This window comes from Hipposideros armiger, unplaced genomic scaffold, assembly GCF_001890085.2.
Source record: "Hipposideros armiger isolate ML-2016 unplaced genomic scaffold, ASM189008v1 scaffold_159, whole genome shotgun sequence".
Lineage (NCBI taxonomy): Eukaryota > Metazoa > Chordata > Mammalia > Chiroptera > Hipposideridae > Hipposideros > Hipposideros armiger.
Window position 1 is genome coordinate 1,896,864 of NW_017731509.1, and position 20,804 is coordinate 1,917,667.

The 20,804-nt window shown below is 47.4% G+C and overlaps 1 protein-coding gene across 11 annotated transcripts in view; it reads right to left on the reverse strand.

Moving 5' to 3' along the window:
• The window catches only part of NAV2 (neuron navigator 2), a 738,710-nt gene that overhangs the window by 60,014 nt on the left and 657,892 nt on the right, over window positions 1-20,804 (reverse strand). For all 11 annotated transcript variants that reach the window (XR_002125006.1, XM_019651383.1, XM_019651379.1 and 8 more), the window contains 3 exons: window positions 13,756-13,894; window positions 5,065-5,356; window positions 3,619-4,321 (listed from right to left, as the gene is read on the reverse strand). Coding sequence is in view for 10 of the 11 variants with exons in the window: in XM_019651383.1 (XP_019506928.1) it covers window positions 3,619-4,321; window positions 5,065-5,356; window positions 13,756-13,894 (1,134 nt within the window). In the remaining variant the exon portion in view is untranslated. The remainder of the gene's footprint in view (window positions 1-3,618; window positions 4,322-5,064; window positions 5,357-13,755; window positions 13,895-20,804) is intronic.

The window sequence follows — 20,804 nt, forward strand, 5'->3', positions numbered from 1 at the left end:
AGAGACAAAGGATTGTGCCGGTTGAACACCCAGAGCCAAGGGGCTCTGAGCTGTTGGAATCAGGTGGGGCACAGGTATAGGAGCGGTGCAAGTCCCCGGGGGGATACACAGTCATTCCTACTGAAATGACTCCAGGTGCTCCACTGGGATAGGCCGCCCTACAGTGGGCCTGGACACTGGAGTACCACGAGGCTCCAGCTTCCGGTTCTAGGCTGCAGCTGAGACCCTGCCTCTGTTTGAACCAAAAGGAAATGAGGAACCGTTTTTCTACAGGACTATCCATGCTGGTCCAAGATCTTGCTTCGCTTTCTTTCCACAAACAGAGTAATTAGAAACTTGCCTGGCCCAGGAAACATCTAGAGGGAAAAGAGCTATCTTTATCGTCTTTGTATCCATGACTCCAGGCACAAAACTCCAGGCTCAGTTTATGACGGTTCAACTCCAGAGCTTTGGATGCTTTGATCTCTAAGCACAATATGTAGAATCCAGAACCTGAGTCTACATCTGGGTGGGGCCTGGGAAAAAGCATCCTCACAGATTTATCTTCTCGTGAAAGACCAACCTGAAAGATGTGTCTTTGGGGGCCAGAGAACTAGCAGTACCCAACGATGTACACAGAACCTTGCTGGCTTCACAAGACAGTAGACCAGACACACGGTGAAACTGTGTTTGTGACAGATACACAGAAATGCCATTGCATGTCACCCCACACACACTCATAGCCAAACATGTGCTGTCAGAACACAGGGAACGGCACAAATGTCTCCCTGTTCAAGGCAGAGGATACCTGGTAGAATGGCAGAATTGTCTTACCATCATGGGGTGATACATGCTCTATCTAGTAAGGCAATTAATTCCATTCACTAAAACTCACGTGCAGTAGGTATCTCTGCAAAGGGATGGAACCACTGCATATTACGATAGGCAGGTTGCCTTTCCTCCAGCTACTTAGCAGTGTGAGTTTTATCTTTATCCTCTCCAAACAGTCCTTACAAGTCTCAATTACTATAAAAACAAACAACCACATACTCAATCCTTGGTGACAGATGAGAAACACTTTTTCCTGGTGACCATTAGAGAATGAAACATCCTAGCGTAAAATCCTGGCTTTAGAATGCTTACACACTTCCAGGAACGGGGATCTCACTACTTCAAGGGGTAACTCACTCCAGGTGCCAAGCACTTCCCATTGTTAGAAAGCCAAAATCTGATCCATCTTCCTCACTTTTACTCATTGTTCCGATTCCTGCTATGTGTAACTACACAGAAAAAGCCCAATCTTTTGTCTGTCAATCCTTCAGATCACTTGAGCGCGCAATCACAATTCACCTAAGATTTATCTTCTCTATACTAACGCACCACAGGAACACCTTAACGATTTAGGAAAAATGCAATTACCAGGATCTAGCTGAAAGGTGTTTGCCGTGGAGCCTAAGAAGCTGTATGCATTTTCAACTATTCCATTACACTAGCCTAAGGGTCTAGTAAAGTGCCTTTGTAGTTACTAAAAGAAATCTATAATACCACAGAGTGAATATTACACATAATACTTGCGGCAAGAAAATTTTCATTTACAAGGCAATCTGTTAAAACAACAAAGAGCAGCCCAATAGGACCTTCCCTTGAAAAATAATCATTACTAAAATTCTAATAATCAAGTCTAGACAAAGAACAGCGAACTGCTTCATTATGCCTTTCATGTGGAATGCCTCTTCTGAAGTCTCTTCAAACATTCCTATTCATCCCCAAATATGTACATGTGCACATAATTTTTATTTTTTCAACTGCTTGCTTTTCAATCCTCGGGACTCACACCTTCCTATGACAAGAAATTCCCTGGGAAGGTAGGCTGAGCTAGGTCCTATGCTTATGTAGTGTGAGGATGGTCCAACGGACATTGTGAGATAATGTGAACAGGCAATAGCTGTGTACATTAAAAGAAACGTTTAGGGCCGGCCGAGTGGCGCGTTGGTTAAGAGCTGGCTTGGGACGCTAGAGGACCCTGGTTCGGATCGCACATATGAGGGCCAGTGGCACTGCCTTCTACAGCTAAGATGCTGAACAACAGCTCAACCTGGAGCTGGGCTGCCATGGGTCGCCGGCAATGGCGTGGGCTGCAGCCCCTGCTGCAGTGGGTTGCCATGGGCTACCGTGTGTAGCCAGCAGCCAGCGTGAGCGGCCGTCCAAAAGCCGGCAACTGATCTGCCTCGCCTGGGAAAGGCGCAATGATGGTGCAAACTTGGGCCAGTGAAGCAACATCCTCCACAACGAGACTGAAGAACAAAACAACAGCAACTTGTCTGTTCTCCTTCCCCCGATTTCCCAATAAAATCTTAAATAAATAAATAAATAAATAAATAAATAAATAAATAAATAAATAAATAAACTGTTTAAAACTGTTGGAAAAACAGTGATTAATAATATTATCATGCAAAAACTTCCAGTGTGGAAATGTGGGAAAAGGCAATAGGAAATCAATTTTTCTTTTTCAGAAACACTTTTGCTTTAAGAGTTTTTTTTTGTTTGTTTGTTTGTTTTTGTTTTTTTTAAGATTTTTATTGGGGAATTAGGGGGATAGGAACAGTGCTGGGGAATTGGGGTAAGGGGAACAGACAAGTTGCTGTCGTTTTGTTCTTCAATCTAGTTGTGGAGGATGTCGCTTCACTGGCCCAAGTTGGCACCATCATCGCGCTCTTCTCTGGCGAGGCAGATCAGTCGCCGGCTTCTGGACGACCGCTCACTGCGGCTGCTGGCCGCTCACTGCGGCTGCTGGCCGCTCACGCTGGCTGCTGGCTACACACGGTAGCCCATGGCAACCCACTGCCACAGGTGCTGCAGCCCACGCCGTCGCCGGCGACTCCCGGCAGCCCAGCTCCAGGTTGAGCTGTTGTTCAGCATCTTAGCTGTGGAGGGCAGTGTCACCGGCCCTCATATGTGGGATCCGAACTGGGGCCCTCTGGCATCCCAAGCGAGTTCTTAACCGTCGCGCCACTCGGCCGGCCCCCAAGAGTTTTTTTTTTAAGGAAGCTAAAATTTCAGAGACTAATTTGGAATTATGCATGCAGTTATAAAAAAGTATGCGGGGAACATTGGACTACTTGAGGAAAGGATCTGGCCAAGATCACTGTCTAGCATAATGATGAGGAATCTCAGCCACAAAATTAACAAGATAAGAAAAAAAAAACTATGTGCTTCCACTGAGCGACCCATCCGGACCTAAGATCTCATCTTGTATGGAAGCTAAATTTGGTGGAGTACTTACTATGGGCCAGATATGGCTACACAGATTAATCTTCACAAGAACTCTCAGGTAGGTATCAGCATCCCCATTTTACAGATGAGGAAACTGAGGCAGAACTGTTAAGAAAGGCTACATGGTGACTAATTAAGGTAGACCCAAAATTGAACCCAGGGTGATTGATTCCAGAGGCTTATGATCTTTATCCCAATATGGGAAAATAGTTGACTGCAAAATTGCTGGCAGCATCTGACCAAACAGCTCTACCCTAGGATGGAAGTGAAGGAAAACAGAGGTTTTTTAAAACTAAGAAACAGGAAATTAATCCGGGACACCATTCCCCATATTCTGGTTTTGCTCAGTGCCATTGACACACTTACCTGCGGAGTGTGGGAGAGGCCACATCAGGGTACTTGGCCCCTGGCTGGAGAGTGGCCTGAGCCGCACTGGACATGGGCTGGGCTGCCGGGTTCACCTTCACAGAGTTACAGGAGGCTACGCTCTCATTGTCCGACGAGATGCCTTTCTCCTTATCCGTCTGGTTGACCAGACCTGGCAGAGAGCTGCCTAGGGCCGTTTTGGAAGGCTCCCTCAGCTTGGGCACTGGCAGGCCTGCTGACTTGCTGCTGATGTTGGAATCTATGCTGCTTGTACTAGACCTGTTCCCAGCCCCATTCCGACTGGTGGACTTACTGGGCCGTGGCAAACTCCGGTACTGCAAGTTTGTCCGGGAGCTGAGAGACAGATACCCATCATCCTGATTCTGAGCCCCATCCATGCTCGTCTTCCGACCAGTAGACCGGCCGACAAGGGCAGATGATTTGGGGATTTTGCCCAGTGTAGCTGACCTGCTGGTGACGGTGGCCCCGCTGGCTGTGATCATGGCCAGACCGGCGGCCGAGCCACTCTGCTTCTTGAACCCAAAGCTGTTGGCATTGGCAGTGGACGTCCTGGAGCTGCTGGGGAGGGGCTTTTTGGATTCGTCACCGCTGCTGCGGCCTGCATCTGATGGGGAGCGCTTCACCTGGGAGGCTTTGGGAGACAGCCTGCCTTTCTCAGACACCTTTGCATCATCGGTTTTTCCTGAGGGAGAAATCAGCAAGGTTAGCCTGCAAACCAAGAAGCCAGCTCATCCAGCTCAGTCTGTTTAAAATTCTCCCCTCCTGCAAAGACCTGGTTCCCTTTCTCCTTGGGGAGAGTTGTACCCTTGGGAAGCAGAGGAAAGAGTTTTTTATAAAGATAATCTATCTACCACTGTCACTGTGAGCCTTTTAGGAGACCTCAATGATTTTTAATCATTTGCAAAGCAGTCTAAATTCACCCAGAATAAAGCAAAGCCAGCCAATTGCTGGTGTCTGGGGAAGAGATCCTGCCTTTCACTGATGTTTCTCCCTCTGTCCAGCAAAAAGCCATCCCTAACATTTTCAGGAGACACCCCTGCCTTCCTGCAAAAACACTGCCCCTGTTTACACACATCCTTAAATCAAGGAAAACATCAGCTCAACATACCAACAGCTCGTGAAAACATGCCCTTGAATAGCCTGCACTGGGCGTGTTAGCTCTCACCCAGCACATGGTCACATCAATTCAACATGCCTCAGCAGTGGAATCGTCTTCAGAGTTTAAAGGCTCTCATTCCACTTGGAAAAAGGTAGGGATGTGAACCTTGCTGAGAGCTGGTTATTAGCAGAGTCTACACCCTAAGAAGAAATACCCAAGCATTTATGGGGACTTGGAAACAATGTCAAGTCGTTGCTAGAATGCCTGCAGTTTTAGTTTTCAAACTGATAGTGGTGGATCTGAGACAGCGTGTGCCTCTTACTTACCAGTTCCTGGGGTCTTGAGCGTGCCCACCGGGGCAGCCGGCTTCGTCCTTGGCATGGTGATGCCCACCTGAGCTGTCATGCCTCGCCGCCACGAGCCTGTCTGGGAGATGACCGGGTTCTTCTTGCCCGATGTGCTCTTGTCGGACTCGTCAGACACGTCCGAGGGATTCCGCCTCCACTTAGACCCTGGCTCCATCTTTATGCCGCTGTCTGACCCGCCGTCGGACTTCTTGACATCATCACCAGACCACAGGGAATTCCTCTCCACCTGCGAGTGCTTCTCTGCGTCGGTCTGTGGATGACACTGAATTAGTCCCTCCCAGGTTAGAGAGCCTCTGACCCCAGAGCCAAAATGCCAATACACTGGATGGATTGAGGGACAAATAACAACTAACTACTTTAAAATGTTCGGGTCTTGGGCCGGCCGAGTGGCTCAGTTGGTTAAGAGCTCGCTCAAGAGTTTGAGCTCTGAGCAACAGCGGTTCGAGTTCAGCCCGAGCTGAGCAGCCGCTGAGCTGCCGTCTTTGGACTCTGGTTATCTTGTTAGAAAGCCTTGTTTTTTGGGTCCAAGGAAAGTAAAGAATATAAATAAGTCCTAGAAGGGAGTGAGCATGGAGAGTAAAAGGGATCAGAAGAAAAAGAAGGAAAGACCCCTGTGGAGAACCATGAGCAGAGAGAGGAGGAGATATGGCGAGAATTCAGCCACCAACTCTCCACCACTTGGCGACAATCCTCCTCTGACTCGGGCGGCCTGATCTCTATCCAGCATCCAGCATCCAGCCTCTTGGCCCGTTTCCCTTTGTTCTGCAGTCTTCCTATCACTCCACTGGCAGCGAGATCTTTGGATCTAGCACAGCGCCACAGTCTCACACACCGAGTGAGCGAGCAAGCGAGGGCGGCTGTTAGTTCCACTTGAATCAGGGAGAGAGAGGGGCTGAGGGGAAACACATCCTCAAAAGCCACTTCCTCCCAATGCTAAAAACCAGCGGGTGCCTGCTCCCATCCCAGCTCCATTTATCCGCCACTGCTTTGCTCCTCTGGTGGGGTTTTGTTCAGACACGGGCTATAATTAGCCAGCTTTCTTTGGAAGAGCCCTGACCTGCTGGCCATGGAACCCAGGAGGGGACACAAGTGTGATGTTAATGACTTGCTGCAGTGGAAAAGGCAGAAAGCTAAGCAGAATGCCCTGGGGGCCTCCCTAAGGGGTGGGGCCAGTCCAAGGAGATGTCAGTCAGGAAAAGCAGAGCAGAGAATGGGGAAGGGGCATCAGCAACACTTTAGGGAGATACAAGTCCCACACCTCCTATACTTAACTACCTAGAGTGGGCATCAACAGCAAGGTAGGAAACCAAAGTGATCAGGTGGCCAGAATCTGGCCTAATGCCTTTCGCCCAAGAGTAGTACAAGTGCCTTCCCCCTGGAATACACTGGCTGAATGGGACAAAAGTTAAATACAGACGACCAAGTTCAATCGCCTATCTATCACCACCAAGGCCTCCTTCTCTCATCCTCAACCCTTGCACCCCTTACGAATTTCACTCATCCACTATAGCTACCTTACAAGTTCTTTCATTTGTTTGGTCATCCCTCAAACACATGCCGAGTTTGCGATAGGTCCTAGGCCCCAGAGATGTGAGGAAGACAAAAACACTCCCACATCTGAGTACAGGGCAGAGGCTCAATCAAGGCTTGGTGAGTAAACGAGTGAACAAATGAACACATGCTTCTCAATCTACAGCACACTTGAACAAAATGATCTCATTGGTCCTGGCCGCCATCTGGTCAAATAAGGTGAGTAGGTAAGCAGTTTTGTCTTCATCTCAGTTTTACAGATGGGCGGAAACAAAAGTTATTCACTCCTGGTCCCAAATAATTCATAGCCCATGGTCCTTCCTCTAAACACCTCCAGTACATTCATTCAACCAGAATTTTCTCAGTGCCCGCTGTTTGCCAGGCACCACGGAGTAGCTGAGGATCTGTGGGTAACATTGTTCCTACCCCTCCTGGAGTACATGACCCAGTGAAAGAGGCAGAGATTGAATAAATAAATACAAAAACATGAGTAATTGTGAATTATGAAAAATGTTATAAGGAAAAAGACAAGGAATCTGTGAGATAAATACATGCACTGACATAATTTAGATGATGGGGGTAGGGGGCCATGGTCAGGTGAGGCCTTTCTGAAGTGGTGCCCTAAAGAATGAGAACAAACTTACTAAGGGAAGAGTTTGGGGAAGAGCATGCCAGGCAGTAGGAAGAGCACATGCAAAGGTCCTGAGGCAGGAAAGAGCTTGGCTTTGGGAGCATTCACCCAACAAATATTTAATGACTGGGTGGCACTATCTGCCAGGTAAGCTTTTGGGCACTGGAAAGACTACAATGAATAAGAGCAAGTACACATCCGGAGCTGATGTTCAAGTACATTCTAATACTTTCTAATATACTCCAAGAGGCACTGAAAACTTAGCATGCACCACATCCTGGGTTACTGCATTAGTTCTTTTAATATCCCTATACTTTATTTCCCCCAATCAAATTGTTGTGGTACTAACAGCAGTAGCAGTTAGCAACTAAAATTTATTAAGCACTTACCATGTGCTAGGCACTGGGCTAAAGTGCTTTGCATGTATCATTTCATGTAATCCTCACCCAAACTCTCTGAGGAAGTTACAGTTCATAGTCTCAATTTTACATGAGAAAAGTGAGGCACAGAATGGAAAAGAGCACAGTCCAAGATCACACTGTGAGACAGTGGCGATGAAGGATTCCAGGGAGTCTAAGTGCAGAGCCCACATTTTTAACCACTTTATGCCACATTGCCTTCCTAGGGGACAAGTCTAGAACATGAGACGTTTCTGTATGCCCAGCATCACCTAACACAATCCCTACACACAGTGAATTCTCCTTTCATACTGTGGATGGTTATTCCCCAACTCCAACCCTGGAACAGCTCTAGCCTGGCCTCTGGGTGGGGGAACCTCCACCCCCACTCTGATTCTTCCAATGGACAGGAGAGTGTACATGGCCCTGGCCCAGGACTATGGCTTGAATCTCCCCTCTGGAAAAAATAATCACCCCACCATCACATCCCCACCGCTTGGTCCAGGGCGGCAGCCTTCCCAGTGCTACTCTGCAGAGCAGGCATCTGCCCTGGGACACGACTGGCTTTGAGTTCACAACTCCTTAAAAACCCTTTCTGAGCCATGTGCCAGATCAGGCGGTCGCACCACCAGAATCCAAAGATGAAAAAGTCACAGGCTCTCTGTTCATAGAGTTTACAACAGGAGGTCAGCAGGACGGCCACATGGGGATGTACGAAGAGCTGTACCCTCCCCCTTTGTTCTCAATTTGTCAGCCATTCTCATCTCAAATGGCACCTAGTTTTGGAAAGGCTTTCCTATTGCTCCTACCTGGAAGTCCACTTACTCATTCAACATCCAAGATGGAAGGTGGGGAACTAGCCATACAGGATGGGGAAGAGGGCCTGGCAGACTGGAGAGTTCACCAATGAAGGCCTGGCTTCCTCAGGGGCCATATTGGGGAGGTGAGTCCTGAGAGTGAGACGGTGGGACCCAGGTCGGGCCTGAGCGATGCGGTGGGGACCACGTGGCATGAGGTGGGGGAAGAACCGGGGCTTGGATTCTAACTTCGAGTTCAAGTACTGGGTGCTGACACGCCTTTGCTGTGTGTGACCCTGGAGGAGGTTGTGTAACTTCTCTAAGATCATGACCTTGTGTACAAAACGGGGGTGATAATACTGGGTTGTTGGAAAAGTCATGACACATTTTTGCAATGAAAAAATACGTCATGACTTTTCCGACAAGCCAATAGATGGGTATCTTAGAGTCAGTTGATAGTAGGCTCAATGAGCTCAATGTGGAGGGACTCCATAAACAGTAGCCCTTTTGTCACCAACTCTCCCTGCCCGCCTCTGAAAATCACCAGCACTCTAGCATGTATCCCATTTTTGTCTCGCATTAATGGGAACAGCATACTTGTCTTTCCTGCTATTGGGCCACAAGCCTCTAGAAGTTAAGGACACTCCTCTTCATGCTCATATCCCCTGCAGATCAAGATGCTGAACTGGCTGAAGTCTGAGCCCCACTCATAGCGGAAATAATTAGCAGCATCAGTATCATCATCTGCGCCTTTTCTTGCCGGGCACTATGTCCCTATCCAGACATTACTAGCTCGCTTAATCCGCCGAGCCTGTGTGACCCCTAGTTTACAGACCAGGAAAATACAGGAGGAAAGAGGAAAAGTAACTTGTCAAAAGTCACAAGCAGCAGCACCCAAGCAGATGGGCAGAAAGGGCACTCATCCTGGCACCCCAGCCAAACCCTATCCTACATCCAGACCAACACTCAGAGAATACGCAGAGAGCGCCAGGCTCGCTCAGGGCCACACAGGACAGGAATCCTTGCCCCAGAATTCAGGATTTAATTTCCTTGAGTAGCAAAAAATAAACTCACATGGAATTATGTTTTATTTAAAAATTCACAGGCTGTGAAAATGAGAGGAATCTTGATGTGTGTCTTTTAGCATCTTGGCACCTGGAATGGAACCGTCCATAGAACTGAGAGGAAATATTAAATGACCAAGGGCATGAGTGGATAGGTGAGTATGTGGGAGGGAGATGTGTGTTTGTTAAAGTCCTTGGCCACCAATACCTTCCCCTAAAAATAAAATGCTGAAAAGTGTAAGATGAACTGCTCTGAAACTACAAACAAAATACATTAAGAACACAGTCAATTTTTAGTTCCTGACATGAATGGAGGAGGGAGACAGAGGAACGAGTATTCCAGAGGAAATTAAGGAAGGAGGTGGGGCTGGTGGAGTGGCTCAGTTGGTTAAGAGTTGGCTTAAGAGCGCGAGCTCTGAGCAACAGGGCCACCGGTTTGATTCCCACATGGGCCAGTGATGCTGTGCCCGAGCTGAGCTGTTGCTGAGCTGCCAACAGGTGGCAGGATGGCTCAGCTGGCGTAACAACAAGGTTACTTGTTCGATGGTGGGCTACGCCCACCCGCAACTTAGACTGAACTTGGCACCTTGAGCTGAGCTGCCACCCGGATGGCTCAGTGGATAGAGCACGTGCTCTTAACGGCAAGGCTGCTGGTTCGACTCCCTCATGGGATGGTGGCTACGCCCACCCGCAACTAAGATTGTAACACAGCACCTTGAGCTTAGAGGCCACGAGCTGCAGACGGGCAGCCAGATGGTGACTGGCACCCTCTACAACGAAGACTGAAGAACAACAACTTGGCTGGTCCCCTCCCCCAGTTCCCCAATAAAATCTTTAAAAGAAAAAAAGAAAAAAAGAAAGGAGGTAACGTCTGAGCAAACTACCAATAATCAGGCAGCGAGAGAGCATGTTCAGATAAAGTATTTCCATGTCACTGTCACACTCACCCTTCAAGACAGGTCTAATTACAGTAATTTTATGGACGAGGAGTCAGAGGCCTGGAGAGGTGGATTAACTTATCCAAGGATGTCAAAGTGAGGAGTTCAACCCTGACTTCAAAGTCCACACCTTCTACCTGACACAGCAGCCTGGTCTGGCTGCCCAATGGGGGCTCCCCAGCTCCCCTGGAGAAAGGCGGTCAAAAAGCTGTCCCATCTCAAGCAGGAGGATTTCTCTTCCCAGCATGCTGAGGAGCACTGAGCGCAGATACCCAGTGCTGGCTATCTGGGCACGTGTGCCCCACAGAGGGCAGCCTCAGTGCCCCTGGGTGTCCCTGAGGAACACAGTCACTTACACACTGGTGGGACTTCTTCTCCCAAGGACTGCTCCTTCGTGATGTGCCTCCCCCTCCTCCCGTCAGTGAAACGAGGCTGTTCCTTAGGCTTTCCGGACCATAACTCCCCTGTTCCTTAGACGTCCTTCCTTTTAGCTGTTTCTCGGAGGCCTTTCCAACAGGAAAACCTAGGCAGGTCACCTGTCCTCAACCTGTTTCCGGTGACCTGCTGAGCCACTTCTTCCTGCCTCTCCACGCCTTGCCTGGGGCACTGTGTGCTGCCTGCCCGTTGGTCCAGGAGAAACCAGCATGTGACGAAACCTGAATGAGCCCCGGGGAAGAACGGCTGGCGGCACATCGTTCCACTGCCTGATGCTGCTCAGAGAGGAGTAATGGCCCTTAGCACTCCTCCGAGTGATATAGGGAGGGAGGGGGCTGTGATTTACACGGATTCAAATATTTGGAGATGCTCCCTGGACAGGCACAAAGGGACACCACGAAAAAACCCGGTTAAAGAAACCATCTCAGTAGGGATCTCAGTAACTACGGGTGCAAATCTGCATTTATTCTATTCCAAGACCTACTCGCTTGGCTCTTATTTAAATGTTTTAAACTCAGGTTGCTTTACAGCAAAAACAACCCAATGAATATTAAACCCTTTCAGTCCCTTGAAACTACTGTTCTGATCTTGATGAAAATGCATGTTTGTGTAGTATTCTCAAACCTTTTCTGATGTGATATTTGCTAGACGAAAGCAAAGAGCTGGTCAAAGGGGTGGGGGGTGGGGGGTGCATTAGCCAAATTCAAATGTATCAGAGAAGAAATCATTTGTAAATCCTTTGCCGCGTTAACTCGGTATCAACACTGAAAATAGATTCTAAATAGCTTTGTGGGGAGGGAACAAAGACAACGAGATTCTTCCCACACAGCGTTTTTTTGGCTCCGTGTGCATCTTAGGAGCAACTCTGTTCCTTCCTGACAAGTAAACAGAAGCAACCCATTGACTTGCTGATTTCTTGGTCTCTCTCCTCTCTCCCGCCTTCACTCCCTCTCTGCCTCCATCCTTCTCCCACCTCTGCAGTGACTCACATAACCTGCCTGTCCCCTGAATAAAAAGACCTGGTGATCAATGCCTTGGTTCCCCCACTTTAGCACCTAAAGACATCTGGAAGCCTGGTTGTTATTTATGTTATAAAATTAGAATGAATCTAAAAAAGAATAGTGTCCACAGGGAAGGAAAATGGTGGACGTTGCGACATTTGGCAAATGGTAGGTGGTAGGAACATAGGCTGCCCAGGTGTTTCTAACTGGTGTCTAATTACTGATTAAACAGTGATCACTCGGGGGCAGAGGGCCTTAGGTTTTTTGTCTTTTTTTCAATACACTTTTTTATTCAGGTATAACATTCATAAGCTGAAATACACAATCATTAGATTATAGCTTAAATAAATTTTATAAATTTAACACACTTACATAACTACCACTCAGATCAAGATACAGAACATTATCAGTACCCCAAAAACCTCTGTGCCCCTTTCATTTGTGTATTTTTTTTTAATCTTCACCACCACCACAACCCATCCTTACTCCCCAATAACAATTAGATTTTCTAGCTAAAATGCAAACTCAAGAAGTCACAGGCAATCCCAGAGGCAACGCCTAACATATTGTATCAGACAGTTAATGCTTACATTTCTGTGGGACAGAATTACTCCCACACTGACACATCCTTTCTTTAGCCCTGTCCTCAAAGAAAAGATACCTTTGAAAGCAAAGAGATTTCTAAAGCAGCTCCTATCGGTACAGAGTGGGAGTCAGCTGAGAAAGGAATAGACATGGAGGCAAGGGAGTGAAAGCAGGGGGCAGTGTCAGTTTGGCCCTCCCAAGGTACCTCTGGGAGGCTTTGTCGGGATCACACCTGAGCATGGTTCACCTGAGGCAGTGGCCCCCGTAGGTGGGAGGAACCCATCATGAAAAAGATAACGGCCCACATATGCCAGTGCCATGACTGGCCAGTCCTTGTGCTGGTCAGACCCAACTTGGGGACTAGTTGTGAGGATGGCACCTCAGTATTTTCCACCAGTACAATGGGCTTACCAGAACCAACCCCTCCCTCTGACCACTAAGGATGCTGTGAGGGCAGGTGAGGGGGTCGTCACGAAACTGCCGTGAAAGTAAATATAAGGTAACACTACATTCAAAACATAAAATCTGAGAGTTTAAAGTAGGGATTGAAAACTCAAGTGCCTCAGGGCATGGGTGCCCTGGCCGAAGAGGGCAGACACTTGGACATCTGTTGATTGTTGCCACGTGGAGACTGTAGGTTCAAGGACGCAATATCTTCTGACTTTTTCTACAGAAACTAGTTCATTTTCATGTAAAATAGCACAATTCATACAATTTGACATGGAGTCCAGTTTATAAAAAAAGTAATACCGTGGGCCCCATAAAAGACATGTGACCTACAGATTGACAGTTCGCAACCTCTGTCGGGCTGGACTGGTCTTCCCATCCAGGGCTCTCAATCTTTGTTCCCAGCCCATCACTCCTGAGGGATCAGACACATGTCTGCGGACAGCAGTGGGTCACAGCAGCTAAGAGGGGACACACACTGCAGGCTAAGGAAGGCCAATTGAGTCCAACATCCTATTGTTTTGTTTTCTTTTAACATTATGAAACCGAGGTCTGGGGGGGACACATGATTTTACCAGGGCCACCACAGTGACAGTGGTGAGGCCTCCCCACTCCCAATTCCAGCACCCTGCTGCCTGACCTCCTTGCCCTGCAGTAGACGTCACAGTTGGTGCACAAGAGCACAGGCAGCAAGCAGGAAGTTGGGCCTCATCTCACGGACCTGGGGACTCCGCTGATGCTAAACAGCCCCCTTGGCCCACAAGCCCAAGGCTCTCTGCTGGGAGGGCCTTTGGAGGAACCTGGGAAGGACCCTGTTCCTTACCTGGACATCCAGGTTTTTGCGAGAGGAGGCAGGTGTGTTGGCATAGGAGCTGATGGAGGAGCTGGTATTGATGTCATCAGTGCTGAGGTTGTCTATGGTGTCACTGATCCCGCTGCTGACGGAGCTGCTGTCATCCCAGCTGCCAAGACAAACACATCCTGAGCACCAGAGCCTCACGCTGTGCCAGACAAATACATACCAACCCCAGGGGCTCCCTGTGTCACAAAGTCCCAGACAAAACTCTTGTGCCTCTGATGCGACTCATCTGCACGGGTGCCATCCATCCTTGCTGTTTTGGACTGACAGCTGGGTTAAGTGGCTGATACGTACCTTCCCCAAAAGGTTAGGGGCTTCTCTAAGCAGACGTAACTAAGGACACGACCCACTTCCTTCCTACCCCATCCTCAACTTCACCTTGGGAAATTTATCAAGTCAATGGCTACTTCCCAGGAGGCCTAGCGGCAGAGTGGGAACAGGGGGTTTGGAGACTAGAGCTGAAAGCGGTGCAGATAGAGTCAGCAGCACCACCCTCCCTGGGGTCAGAGTGAGAAGAATTCTCACTGCTGCATGAATTCACTGGACTCCACCCCTGAAAGGAAGTGCCAAGGGAAGGAAAGCCACAAACGTCAGCAGAAACCTGTGGACTCTATTGGTGGCTCTCACTCTAATATCCCAGGATACATCTAACGTAGAATGCTTTGTTTCCCAACTCTCCCAGCCACTGCGACCCTCCCACCGCCCCTGCTGCTCAAGTCAAGTCTCCAGACAATGATTCTCCTGTTTCCTCTGCACCAGCTCCCGCCTCCCAACACCACCAAGACATTTATTTCATGCACCGCCCGGTCCGGCCATCTCTACTTGCAAAATGCATCCCGATGTGCACAGCTCTCCTGCCACCCCACAGTTCAAGCACTATCTATCAACGCTGCTCAGGTTATGGCCAATAGGCCAGGTAGCCTCCAGGGTCCACTTCTGCTCCCTAACTATCCCTTCTCCCCACAGCAGCCATATCTGAAACATAAATCAGATTCTGCTGCTCCACTGCTAATATCCTCCAGGGGCTTCTTGGGTACTGAAAACCCACATCCTCACTCTGGCGCTCAAGACCCTCTGATCGCCCCCCCTCCCCACCCCTTCAGTCCTGTCTCTCACCTGCCTCTCTATGTTCACTGGCTCTGGTTACACGGGCTTCTGTTCCTTCTAAGCCAACATGCTTCTTGTGTTTGGGTTTTTCCATCTGTGGTCTCCCTCTTCCTGGATACTCGTCCCTGCCTCCTTCTCATCTGAAGTGTCACCTCCTCAGAAAGACCTTCCCTGGTCCCTCTACATACAATGTCCCCACCCTACCCCACTACCCATCAAGCCTGTAGCATTTTCTTTTTTGTTTGGTTGCAGGGCAGCAGGTACAAAGCAGGTCCTCTATAAATAGTTTTGAGGGGCGGCCGGTTAGCTCAGTTGGTTAGAGCGCACTGCTCATAACACCAAGGTTGCCGGTTTGAACCTCACATGGGCCACTGAGCTGCACCCTCCACAACTAGACTGAAATAGCTACTTGACTTGGAGCTGATGGGTCCTGGAAAAACACACTGTTCCCCAATAAAAATAAATAAACACATAAATAAATAAATAAATAGTTTTGATTTAAACTCATGGAGCTATAAAGTAAGCTTCTAACACTGCTCTACTTCATCCAGTGGAAATAGGTAAGTACCACTGTGTAGGTAGGGAAACAGAGGCTTAGAAAGGCCAGGCTGCTAGTAAAGGTGTAGCAGAGCCTGAATCCATTCATTCTGACTCAGAGTCACCCTCTTTGCTGTGACACAGATGGCATTCCATTATGCTAATTTTCAGTCCACATGGGAACCTGAACCAGTCCACTCCTCGGGAGGAAGCCAAGGCTTGGGAGGCCAGGTGCCATGTTCAATGTCACACAACAGAAGTGGCAAGGCCCGTCTCTATACCTGGGGCTGTCTGATTAACAAGGTACTGACCTAACCACATTCCCCCACCCCGCAGCCCTCCACGTGACTCCTCCTGAAAGGCCTGCAAAGCAGCAGCCTGATGCTTCAGAAATGCTGGTGGCTCAGCACTCCACCCCCACCCTCACCCCCAGGAACTCAAAAGAAGTTCTAGTTTGTTCCACCAGCTAACAAACCTAGCAGGTGACAAATGCTTAGTGAAAACCCTTCAGCACAGCATTCCTGTTTGGCTTCCAAAAGCCCACCTGGAGGGTCTCATAGAAATGCAGGGAAAATGTGTGATGGTGGTTCAAAGGTGGAGCAGAGAGGCAGGACGCCTGGGGCTCAGAAGAAGGTTTACTGTGGATGAAGCCACAGGGTCCAGAGGGTGAGCAAACTTCACTCATGTGATTCCACTGCTTTGGCCGGGTCTCCCATCTGGTTCGAAATCCTCTATGAGGCCTTTGACAAAACCTCGAGCACACCCTCACCATCCCTTACTCTGAATTCCCACACTGTCTCACACAGTTCGATTATTTTCTATACACCCATATAATTTTCTAGTTATTCCCTATAGAAAGGTTTTCCCTACCTTCCAAATATATGCAGGGACCTGCCTGGTGATAGCAACTATGTAAGTGCATCTCCTATGTCAGGCACCATGCCAGGTACTTTCAATACATTGTAGTACAGCTCTCCAGTCCTCATATCACACCTGCACAGTACCTATCATCCTCCTCATTTTACAGATGCAGAAAGCAAGGCGGAATGAACAAGTATCCTGATCAGTGTTTTTCAGTCAATGTTGGAATGAGGTCTCAAATGCAGACTTGTCTAATTTCAGAACATGTGCTCCTTTTAGCCTGTACCATGTTGCCTTTCACAACAATGGCCATTCGCTGAAAACTTGCCACCTGCCAATGACTCAACATTTGCACACATTCTCACCAACTCTCCTATACACTTATAGGTGGCCTTGCTCCATAAGAGGACACGGGGGCTGTGAAGGTCATCATGCAAGGCCACTCTGCAAACGCATGGCAAAGCTGGGAGTGAAATGCTACTGGACCCCAAACAAAGCCCACCTGTCCCACTCCCACCACCTGTAGATGGCGCTGCAGCGGTGTCAACCTCAGTTTGTGGGCCACCTCTCCTCCATCTCCAGGCACACAGTAGGTGCTTACTAAACACCTCCTGACTGAACTCCCGTGCAGAAGAGATGGGGCAAATTCTGATGCAATCTCATCACCGGCAGCAGATTTGCAGCCCAGCCCCCTAGCCACTTCATTCTTTAACAAGTCAAAACTTCTGTGCCTCAGTTTCCTTACGGGTGACACACGAACGATGTCATCCAGGATGGCAACTACATAAGGTTCTGCTAGGGAAAGCATGACAGAATGAATGGAAAAAGATTCAAAACTGCTCTCACGATGAAAAGAAAATCCCTTGAATCTTTAATTGCATCTGCTCTCTGGAGTTAGGAATTAAATGTAGCTAAAATTTCCTATAATCCGATGAAGAAGGAAGAGGACTGATGGGAGAGGAGTGTGGCTGGAGGGGAGGAAGGGGCGAAGTCAGTAACAGATGCCCATGAATCCTGGCCCCAGATTTTTTGCTTTGAAATTGTATCTGCTCTTCCCCTGTGGCCTTTCAACACCAGGATATTATTCCAGTGGGGCACGGGGCACTTATCGCACACATGACTCTTCCCCAAACGGTGCCCAGAGCATCATGAGGCTTATCCTGAGTTTACAGGAAATCCTTGTAACTGAGCCGGTCCAGAAGGGGAGAAGCCAGTGATCTACCCCCATGGCAGAGTGGGAGTGGGGGAAACTAGTGATGAGGATTAAGGGACAGTGACACTAAGGAAAACCCATGCTGAGCACGAGAGCGGCCTGCGTGCCAGACACCAAAGCTTCCCCGGCACTCAGAAAACCAGTCATGTCTCCTTCACTTCTGGATCTCTTGGGACGCCGGCAAGTCTATCCAGATATAAAATCACTCACTTCCAACTTGTTTTTTCCCCCCAAGTTCATGGTATAAATGGTCGTGAGCCACCGTGATTAGGCCAGTGAGTCATCCTGGGAACGATGTATTTTAAGGAAAACCAGTTCCATGAGATGCTCTGTGATAACAATGCTGCCCCAACAAAGGAATGTGGGGTACGCTGGCTCTTCCATGTCTCTCTTAGAGATCCACATTGTACATGTCCATCTTAACGACTGTGAAGTCCTGGAATGGTCTCTTTAACTTCGCCTAAAATAGCACTCCCCAAACTTACACGACCACACAGGAGATGCTGAGAAGAATGAAAGCACAGCTCTGGAAGGCATACAACTGAAGCCTCGAGTTGCCAGTAGTCACTTTATCCTCAGCTGCCCGAGAAGGCAACTAGCACACAGGGAAGCAGAGGCCTGACATCACATCAGCTCCTGTATCCAGCTGTACCTACACCCAGAGCACCCCTGGGAGACCAAACTGTGAGGTCTAAAGCATTCCTTTCTTTTGCTCAAAACTAGTTTGCTTAGGTTTTTGTCACTTGGTATACTAACTAGTAGGGAATTGCAATTTGTTTGTAAAATGACTCCACTTATGTGGTAAGAGTCAGGCAGGAAAAATGTGGAAAGCATGCAGAATTCATTCAGGCAGCAAGGACATTAGTTGAATCCAATCAAGTGGCCAAAGGAAATTAGGTACAACCTGGGATGATGGGGACAAAAGTCCATTGACCCAAGTCAGGTGATAAATGCTGAAAGAAGTTACAAAAACTATGATTGAAACTTGAAAGAGACCCAGAGGATCTGTGTTTGCTGTGTGGTGATATGAGATTCCAGCTCAGAAGCTGAAGGGACCAATGACATAGCAAAAATAATTAGAGTACTGAGCTGTGGCTCTGGAACAATCATTCGGGGATTTGAGATGACCATGCCTGCATATCATGGCTTTGAACCTGACAGAAAAACTATATGATGCTCCTAGGTCCACCTGAGATGATAAACCCACTATCTTTAGTTGAGAGTAAGTTACTTTAAACCCAGAAAAAGGTTTAAAAAGATGAAGAGAGACAATGAAGCAAATCATAATATTAATACTTAACTTTAGGATGAAAGCTTTCTGATAACTGGGATAATCTCTGTGTATTTATAGTATTTAAAAGAATATATGGCATATTAGAGAATTTGAAAAATGGTCTGTGATTTTATTTTAAATGAGTATTGATTTCTGACTTGAGATTTTTAAGATGAAAGATTTGAGAATTGGATTCCTACTACAAAAAGAATGGGAACGTTTAAGATAATTTATGACATTTGTAATGTGCATGGATTTGTAAGAGTTGTTTAAGTGCTTAGAAAGATTTTGCTTGTTAGGCTGATAAGTCTACCCTGTCAGATATTTGAAGAGCCTGAGAAAACCAGGTATGTTAAACTTATGAATCTGAATTATTCAAGAGAACAATTATCTCTGCTTGTACACAGTATTAATTGTTTAAATTCAACCTGATAAGCCTGAATAAAGTACTAATCAAATAAGGGAAACTCATCTTAATTTATGCAAAAACACTTGATTTACAGTTGATATTTATAAGAAAACTTATGTCTAAAAATTAAAACTTTAGTAAATTGAATAGTAAAATCTAATTAACTCTAAGTAAAGCTCTTTTGGGGTGCAAAAGCATTCCTTAGAAATTTAGAAAGATATTAAAGGATGTTTCATTTTCTAAATGAATAAATGAATGTTTTTTACATGAACGACCAGAAGAATAAATGAACCCAAGAGAGCTTCTCCACTCTTTACCAGCTTTTCTCACTCTGGTACACCTTCGCTCTACATTGTAAGACTTCCAAAGCTCCTCCCAAAATCTTAGTGGAAACAGCACTGTGTTCAACGGCCATGGGAAACAGGCAGAAGAACCCCAGGGCCTCCTTCAGCCCCAGATTTTATAGTAGGAAACTAGAAGGAATATGGGACACTGAGCTTGGCTCATTTCTTTTTTTTTTTTAATTTCAAAACAGCATATCATAGATATGCCCTATAAATTCATTGGCTGTGATATCTAGAGAAATGGCTAGAGGATGCTTCCATTGATTCTTCTCAATCACATCAGCACAAAAGCATCATTTCCTAGCTAGATCACAGCCACATACCTTTTTCTCTACTCTATGCAATGTCATCCATTGGTCCAGTCAGATAATAGCTCAGCTGGAGTTGTAAGTGATTAGATTTTAAAATGTTGTTCACCTACTTTTTGCCTATGGTAGATAGAAGGAATTCCATCAAACATTTGCTTTTTTTTTTTTTTTTTTACAAGACTCCTGAACTCAATATTTTTGGATCCTGAGCCTGGGGCCTTGAATTCATTTTCTCATCTCACCCAGTTAGCCAGCGCCCTCTATGTGGCAAGCACCAGGCCAGGCAGTGGGGATACAGTGAGGATTCAGAGTTGTCCCTATCCTTGACCACAAAGCCAGTGGGCGTGACAGACCAGAACACACAGCTCAAACGCATATAAAAACATACAATAGGGAGACTAGCAAAGGGCTCCAAGTGGAAACTGCACTGGTTTCAGACATCATTCTTACAGACTTCACTATCTCAAGCCACCAGCCAATTCCCAGCACAGGGCAAGTCTGGCAGCATGCTAAAGCCCAGGGCTACCAATGCACTTGGCTGCACTTCTCTCTCCTTCAAGGAATGACAGTGGCTAAGACTAGGAGCCAGAAGAGCCAGGAGACTCAGAACCTGGCTTCCCGCCTCCCCAGAACTATTTCCTGTTAAGAGTTCACAGCATTTCCTCTCTAGGCCCCGCCTCCTGTATAAGGAGGGAGCTGGAAAAAGCCATCCCAAAAGCTGCTTTCTGACATTCTGTGAGTTTAAGCTTAGAGAAAAGTTGGTCCACAGGCAAATGGGTGCACTGAAGCTCCCCACAACACACCTCTGGTCCGGGCTTCTTCACTGATGACTTTACCCCTCAGATTTTTTTTTTTTTTAAGATTTTTATTGGGGAATTGGGGGATGGGAACAGCGCAGGGGAATTGGGGAAAAGGAACAGACAAGTTGCTGTCCTTTTGTTTTTCAGTCTAGTTGTGGAGG